The 9,299-nt window shown below is 35.6% G+C and overlaps 1 protein-coding gene across 2 annotated transcripts in view; it reads right to left on the bottom strand.

The window, feature by feature from the left end:
• Gprk1 (G protein-coupled receptor kinase 1) overlaps positions 1-8,957 on the bottom strand; it is a 106,953-nt gene extending 97,996 nt beyond the window's left edge. For both annotated transcript variants that reach the window (XM_088192910.1, XM_088192909.1), the window contains exon 1: positions 8,710-8,957. In XM_088192910.1, coding sequence (XP_088049036.1) covers positions 8,710-8,822 — 113 coding nt within the window. In that variant the 5' untranslated portion in view covers positions 8,823-8,957. The remainder of the gene's footprint in view (positions 1-8,709) is intronic.
• Positions 8,958-9,299: the final 342 nt, after the last annotated feature.

The raw sequence follows: 9,299 nt of genomic DNA on the forward strand, positions 1-9,299 counted from the left end.
ATCGGAGCTTTTAAGAATATCTATCGACCGGCTATGATGATATCGCGTATCGAGGTCTATTTGGTTTATTTTTTTTGCGAAAATTGAAATGTATCCCTGTGTTAGTACAGCTAGAGTTGCCTAGTGTTAAATAATTCAAAAAGTGGTCAAAAAATAAGATATGCATGTGAAAAATACACGTTTCGACAGATGGCGAATCTCGACCCACACTCGCCAATCATAATCGCGCGGTCGTAAATAAACGTCGTGCTACATCCCGATCGTCCAAGGTTAGATGCGGTCTGAAAGTGTTACCGGTGATTTATGATCATATAACAACAATTTCGGTGCATGCTGTGGTGTGCAGCGCGTATCGGTTATTTTCTCGCTTGATATGAGAACATATGTTTTAAATGTGTTACCATTAATAGCATAATATTATAGATCAATTACATAATACTATATATAGTACTCGGCCGAGTTACTTGTCGGATTACTCGGCCGAGTATTACATCAGTGGTCATAATCTCCCGAGCAGGTGTAAATTATAGGATGATTAATTCAGCACATTGCGTGCTTTTTAAATAAAGAGGGTGGACACGTGAAGGATATCATGTATAACAATGAATACAAAAAATACATTATAATGAATTTTTAGATCCTTTCATACAGTATTGTTTGAAACAGTAGGGAATCCTACATAATTACCCTAGATAAAGGATGTTTTGCCAAACACGAAAAAACACCCAATTATTTAAAGAACGATAAAACATACAATGAAAAAGTACTATTGTTTGTTCTGTACGTTTTAGGTTAAATGATTTGGCATGAATATAAGATAACCAGTTCTTAGTGCTTTTATGATACTTTTTACATACATATATGGAGATGTATTTTTAATTTGAATTTGAGATCACAATAAGACTTTTTTATTTATATGAAATATCAGATAAATATATTTATATATTATCTATATTCTTTTGTTCGCTACAATCCTGATAGTGATGATCAGAAACGTTAAAAAATAATCTTTTACCATTTTCCAACTACAATATAAAAATGGCAAAAGCACTGTAAATCAGACAGCTGTCAATAATCACGCGTGTGTCAAATATTAGTTTGCAACAAGTCATTCACAAATTGTATCGCAAAAGAATTGTTCAATTGCTCACAGAAATAATACTTCTGTATATACTGTGTATCGAAATTTACGGGAAGATTATGGTCAAATTCATCTTCCGACTGAGCGAACAATTTGCAACGTTGTGAAAAAATTTGAAGAGACTGTAAGCGTTGGAGATCCCGTGCAGTCGAAAGTTTAAGCACCTAAAAACCAACATCCGCCAAGTTATAGCCGATATACGACCTGAAATGTACGAAAATTACAGTAAAAGAATTGGTTGCTGCAAAAGGTCGAATGGCAGCCATTTAATTGATATTTATAATAATTAATAAAATACAGCAGAAGTTTGGAAACTGAAATTGGATCATCTCGGCATTCTTTAAACAAACACAATGGTTTCGTATATGAAGGATCACACGGAAGACATATTCTTGCTTCATTAGAGAAGACTTTAAATAAATGTTAAAAAATATATTACCATAAAACATAAATTTTTCGCGTTGATTTAAAAGAGATAAAAAATTCAAAACAAGCCATTGAGAAAGTCCACAGCTGCATACTTTTAATCAGTTATTTTTGTAATTTCAGCAATTAAAAAGTTATTTTGTTTGTTGGCTATTTGTTTTTATGACAATATGCTATTTTTTTTAAATAATTAAAATAAGAAAATACCGTTCATGTACATGTTAATTAATAGAAAATGTTATATTGGCGATACTCATAAATTTAATTCTTTAAGTAAAATTCCCAAAACGTAACTTTAACACAAAGGTATTAATTAAATAAAGCCGCAGCTTGTAAGTGCACAATTTATAGTCAGATTATTGTGTTGAGCAGATTCGAGTGGAGCTTTTGAAGTCGAAACGTAATTAAAGCGTTAGATTTTGGCGTCGCCGAATCTCGTTTCATCCTTCCTTCTGCACCCCCTTCTAACTGTGAACTTTCGAATATAGAATTTTATATGGCTGCGGTACGTTTGCTTTGTGTCGGTAACGATTCACCTCGCACAAATAACATTTCTAGTGAACTTTTGCCTGCAGTGACCTTTCACAAATAGCGACTCTCCAAGCTGGAAAGTCTCCGTAATAAAAATAGTTTTTATCGCAGCCTTATTACGCGGGCACTCGACAGATACCGCTATCTAAAAATCAGCCGAAACATTTTATTAACACGCTCTATTATGGTAAATACCGAGCGTCGAGATTGCGAAACAATTAGGTCGGTAAATATTGAAATGCATAGTGACTGAGGGGGAACTTTTCGCAATTCGCAAAAAACAGAAGGACCTCATCCACTTTGGGATGCCGAGAAGAACGCGGCGGGATATCGATCGAGTCACTTAAAACGCTCGAGAACTCTCCGCGTCAAGGGTACCCATTTAAATCTCGATCAAAATACAGATCTCGGATACCAGCAAATAATGCTACTACGCAAACGTGGAATAGTTTAAAAGTGAAACGATAAACTAATGAGCATGACAAAATAACATATAAGCCATTAAATAATTAATATCAATTAAGCAACGCGATGATATAAAATGGTTAATTTTTAACGAAGAGCACGCGTAGATTAATTATTAGTTTATTTATTCAAGGTTGCTTAGAAGAATACTATAATTTGCATATAAAGTACGTGAATTAGACAATGCATAGAAATATATTAAAATACGCAAAAAATATTCCATAATATTTACTAGAGTACATATAAAAATTATGGAATTAGATTTGATATTAGTAAAAAGTTTTGTCGCCTTCTCAGAGTAAAACAGTTTTTTAATATTTAAATAAAATTGTGCTATGCCCGAAAGTGTAATGTTGAGTAGTATAAGTAGTTAAGATATAATTTTAATTAACTTGAGAAAAATGTCCAGACGTTATGGACATAGGAGCAGCCGGTACAAAACAGATGTCCAATACGTGTAGACAAAGGACTTCAAAGGGTTAAAAGAATATATTATATGTATAAGTACGCTTCTAAGAATTTAATATTTTACACATAGTAATTCAGTACTCGAATGTGCTTTGAATACAATCGGCTTACACCAAATTCTGTGGTTGAAACATAAAAATATCCTACAATTTCGCACTACGCGGCCAAATAAATCACCACTTTTTTCCTTACGTTAAATGGTTCATAAAATACGTAAGAACATAAGGAAAATGAACCTTCACGCTGATCAGTAAAAATATTAGTTTATAAGAAAAATTAACCATAAAGTCGTAGTTTTCGTTTTTGTAACATATTATTGTAAAAGTATTATAAAATGTAAAACGAATTATTTACGAAAAACCTGCTAAAAATGGTTTTATAAAACTAATTTATAACGAAGTATTTTCTGGTCGACGCAAAACTTACGATTGCGATAAGTACTTCAGATATTTGCTAAACAAGTGTACATGTACCTTCCATAGAATAATGACATTGCAAAATTTTAGCAAATTCGAATCACCGTTGCGCAATGAAAGTCTAACGTTATATGTATTAAACATTAATAAAGAGTCTGGTTCCGCCCCAAATCATCGAGATTGAGTTCAGCAAAACTCACAAGTGGAGCTAATCCAAATTACCGAGGCGAATCCGAAAAAGCAACAGCTTTCACATCGATCTTTCTATCCGGTCCTGCTAATCAGTCACAGTACAACTCAATCATCGATACGACTTAAAGACCACGTGACGCAGTACTTCTACGAGGGCAAATACATATCACCACTGTCAAGTTCAGCACAATTTTTTTTGTAAAATTTGTACTTCTATTATTCTCATTTTGAATACGTTGCTTTTCAATAATAAAAAAAACACATTATAATCTTATCGCGAGAAACACTAACGTCCGTTACTCTGAATTACAGGGCAGCAGCCGATATGAAAAAAAAACATGAAAGCCAGACACTTTTCAGAGTTTTCCGTTTCCCATCCGTTCGATCCGTGCTGCAGGACGTTCGAAAAAGGGTTGTATCCGGTATACAGCACAGATTTGCGCTCGTTTTTCGAACGATTGAACCCTACTGAATGTTATCGCGATATCAAAAATAATAATCGTTTGTATACACAGTATGCTATATGATAGACAACAAATACGAGTAGATCGACTGAGTAACAGCGATCAGATAAGGATACGTTCGAAGTGAAGATTTCCACGACCTTTTCCGGTTAACCAGTGACTGTATAAAATACCAGTAAAACGTCACATCTAATAAGTAAATATCATACGTTAATTTTACTTAGTAAAGATACGCAATAAAATATCGTAGTATCAGTAAAAAAATATACTCAATCTCGAAAGGTTATTCCTAATTTTTGATGACCATCATCACGTCAGGAAGAGTTTGTATATTACAATACATGTATGATTTATATAAAATTTAAGCACTGTACGTAAGTTGTTTTAATAGATACCTATCTGAGTGTACGATATCTAGTTAAGAGATGTGCATGAAAAATACATACTGAATCCATCCAGAACAAATAATTATTGTGTGTGAAGGTAACAAACATACTTCATTTGAACATGGAATAATAAATAAGGAAGTAGCACAGCTGTCGCTAAGGAGTTGGAAGGTACGAGTCAAGGGAGAATCCGCGAGAATTACGATCCTTGCCTATACAGACTATAATAACGGACGCGATTGTGAGTTACTTGGAGATTTAATCACACAAAACTGCATCACACGGATCGTCAACGCCATTCCTAAGCAAAAACAAGTACGAACTACATATTGCAATATTTTTAAAACATTTTTTCAGCAAACAAGTTTTTAAACTTTATTTTTGTTAACTTTAATTCAGCTTAAATATTTAAGAGGTAAGTTAATAATATACTTAATAGGATCAACAAGCTTGATCTGACACCCTGGGCCTTCCAAAACCGAACTTCATATCACTAGAATCCAACTCGTTAATTGTCAACATTCACTCGCGATCAAAATGTTATAAATAAGCATCATGTACGGAATGAAAATACTGGGCAAAAGCGTTATCAATGTTATTGTTATTATAAAAATTTCGGTCCTCATGATGCACCACTGTTAGGTTTGAATTTGTGCACCGCTTCGAATTCATCTCCAAATTCCCTAAAGTAATCCCAATGACAGGATATCATCATGCGCTTTGTTGTGCGATTTATATCCCTTCGGAATATGTGAGATTTCTATGGCTCAACCTGTATAATGCCAGCGTGAAAATAAATTTGTTCTGCAAGTCGCAAATAACTATGGCAATTATCTCTATCTTAAAAAACGGGCCGTTTGAGAAGTTTAATGATCTGCAACGAGGTGATTACTGCTGACACCTGTAAATCCCCGAATAAAATTAACTTTTAAATGCAATATACTTGACATATTCGCAAAGAGATTTATACTAATATTTCAAAACTGTATGTATTTATCTGCTCTGTTCTTTTAATTGTGTGACAAAAATTCTTGATATAGGGGCAATCAAGTCGATGTCATCTACGCTAATGTTGAAAAGGCTTTTGATAAAGTTTGACATGTTCATTTTTAATGAATATGTATTTTCAATTAGATTTTTAATCATACTTTTCAAATTAAGCCAATACATTTTATTTTTTACAATGTATGCTGGGATATAATTTTCTCGAATCGCATCGACGAGTGTACTTTGGAAAGTACTTGTTCGAATTTCTGGTATAGAATATTCACATTCCGGATTTTCTGGAACAACTTCGTTTTTGTGTACCATCTATCATCTATCGGATAGTATTGTTGCAGGGTGGCACCGCGAGCTGCGTTTTGTTTGGTGCCTGTGACGTAAGAGACAGCTTAATCTATTTCTTCTTCCGTTTTTAATGATATATCTCTGAGTCTGATCCTCTCCTCTACTAGACATCTGAATTTGTTCCAATTCGTTTTTTTTACGTTGACAAAACTTGTGCCTCATGGGTCACTATTACTAGTGAGAGATACTATGACAGGTCTAGGGAAGATTCAACTGCTAGATATATATTTTGTTACACAAAAGTCTATGAGATCTGTTTTTTTTGGATCTGTCGGTTCCCCTGCTGAGAGCTCCTGGAGGTTATTGCTATTCTTCCCTTTGAGAAGCTCCCTGTCACGTGGAGTAATCAATCTGGAGCCTCACTGTGTGTGCTTAGCATTTTAGTACCCTGCAACAATAAATATATCACCAAGAGTGTGGTAAAAGCCTTCGAAGTCTTTTGTTTTGATATTGTGTTTTGAAGGACAGTATACAGCACTTATTTTAATGGTTCTATGCATTTCAGCAACTTCTACGGTTGTGGCTTTTATGTGTTCGTGTTGATATTTACGCAATTCATGGTGCTTGATTGGTTTTTTTTATTATTACTGCGGTTCCTGATGTTTTTTGTCATATATAGGCATGGTCAAGCATTTTAAAGAAACTTTTGTTTGTAAAATGAGTTTCATTTATAATGTCTATTTAATTATTATTTTTATAAAAGCATTGTGGTCTAGCCTTTATTGTATATAATTCAATCTAATTGTTCTGTAAATATTATGTTTATGTATCGTAAAGAACGATCCAACTTCAGTTTCCGAACTTCTTAAATAAAAAAAAATTAAGGGTATCTTTGGATTTTTTATTAATCGACATTTGATATATTTTATTAATTATGAATAATAATATCAATTAATGGCCGCTTTTAGGCTTTTCGCAGCAGTCGATCCTTTCAATATAATTTTAGTACATTACTCGATTATAACTCGGCGGATGTTGGTTTTTATGTGCTCCAACTTTTCAGATTTGTCAGCGTTGACATGACTCATGTAGTGTAACCCCACAAACTAAATCCAAGGGCGTTAAATCGCACGATCTTGGCGGCCTGTTAACGTCACCAAAACGCAAGTTTCGCCGTCTTGTTGAAACCTCATGTCTTTCACATAAATATCTTCAATTTCTATAGTGCTATAGCGTCTATAGCGCTCATCATTGACTGTTGTCCGACCTTCATTGTTTTCAAAAAAGTAAAGCCCAATGATGCCGTCTGACCACAATGCGCATGTAATAGTCTCTCGTGAATCACATGAGGATTTCCTCGCCCCATATGCAGCAATTTTTTTATTAACATACCAGAGGGGTGAAAATGTGCTTTTTAGAAAAGATTTTCTTTGAAAAATCAGCATCAATCTCCTGCTGCTCTAACATCCAATCTACGTTAATTCTTCACTATTCATGGTCTCTGGCTTTAGTTTTGTGTTATCTTAATTTTATACGGGTATATGTGAAAGTCCATATGCAAAATGCGCCAAAGGGACCATATGAAAACGCAAAAGCTGCGAACGACAACAAAACGAAAATTCTTTTTTTGGAGGGGGGGGGGGAGTGCGCCAAGAGTCGAGTCTACGCTGACAAACCCAAAACGTTGGAACACTAAAAACATTCGCCAACTTATAGCTAAGATACCACACGAATTGTACGAAAAAGGCATCTAAAATTACATCGAAAGTATCGACTGCTGCAAAATGTCCAGAGGCAGCCATTCAATTGATATTATTTTTTATCACAAGTCAGATTAATAAAATTCATCACATGTCAGATTAATAAAAAAAAAACAAAGATGTCCTTAAATTTGTGGGTTTTTTTAAAAAAATTTCAAAACTGTTGAATCAACCTTTATCATATTTTGTTCATACGTATTGTTTTTTTTTTCTTTGCATAGTGCATTGGTATATAGCTGTTATGTAATAAATAAAATGTAAAAACGCTAAGAAAAAATATATTTTTTTAAATAATTTACCTAGCTGAGTACGCAGAATTTTAAGAAGTTTAATGGTCTTGGATAGTGATATTCCTAGTATTGTAGTCTTGTGAACGGGAGTTTACAAAGAAGGATGTGGAATAAGAAGAACCGTTCACGTAAACTTGATACGTGAAAGATTGAACCTCGAGGCCCAGACCCTACAATTACAGTTTTATTTTAGGTGATTTGCATCCAGTGATTTTGAAACTCGACTCATAGCTATAGAATTTCCACTTCCGCGTTCGCAAACGCGAAGAGTCTAACTTCCGGTTTCAGTGTTTACCCACAAGGCCGCGATGGCGCCTGAAATTTTCAAGCTTTGAGTTTTGTACAGTCCCTGAGGGACGCACAAACCGTTGGACGTACACATAATCATCCCGGAGATTATCTGATAATACGCGATTTCCGTTCGCGAGCGGCCGGCGCGCCGGAAACGACACGGCGACGATAACGACAAAATTCGTAAACAATCCCGACATTTTCACACACGGGCATACCAACCGAAACGTCAAAATAAAAAATGGCGGATTGTTATTTTTTCACATAACCTCGCAATAGTGACATTTAAATTGGCGGGGTTATAAAATACTAGTAAAATTTACATTTTTCACATACAGGAGTACCAACTGAAACGTCAAAATAGAATAACGGTCAACTGTTATTTCTTAACATAACCTGTATTTTGAAGCGGGGCTGTACGAAGGAGGGAGGATAGGGAGGGGAACGAACTGCGTCGTCGATCTTTTCGTATCAGAATCCTGCAGGATTCCGATAAGACAGGAAGAGTGAACGTTTCGGGATCAGGGCGTAGTATCGATCGGCGTTGCGATACTACGGAGCGGCGCGGGGGCGTCGTTCGTCTCGCGCTCACCTGGGGTCAGGCAGCACAATCTTCTTGCTGGCGCGGGCGGCCGGAGTGCACTTAGACTTCTCCATGGCCATCAGGTAGCTGACGTCGGCCAGCACGGCCTCGAGGTCGGCCATGGTGACGGCCGGCGGTCGGCACGCGCTCGAACGACTCGCGAAAACACTAACTAGGGCTACGGCTCATGCCGCGGGGCCGCGCGCCCCCACAGCGGTCGACGCGCGACCGACTCCTACAACACACACTCGAACACTAAAGAGCGCGGCCTGCGACAACAGATTCTTGGCCATTATTTCAGTTTATTTTTATTCGTTCGATATTACCCCACTCGTTTTTTTTAAATATATTTTCTTGATGCGAAAGTAATCGTCATTTTAAAAAAAATTAAATATGTATTTATTAAATAATCATTTGTTATTTATATTGCTAGTTTTTACCATCTCCTACTTATTAATTAATTGATTTATACCATCCCCATAAAAAATCGTTTTGCGGCGAATACTCATTAATGGATTTTTGGCAGATGAAGCCACTGCAGTACTATTTATTGTATGCTATAGTTATAATAACATGTTAAAATATTACGATGCGAGAGA

This window comes from Plectrocnemia conspersa, unplaced genomic scaffold, assembly GCF_051122295.1.
Source record: "Plectrocnemia conspersa isolate PC_06_02 unplaced genomic scaffold, ASM5112229v1 ptg000009l, whole genome shotgun sequence".
Lineage (NCBI taxonomy): Eukaryota > Metazoa > Arthropoda > Insecta > Trichoptera > Polycentropodidae > Plectrocnemia > Plectrocnemia conspersa.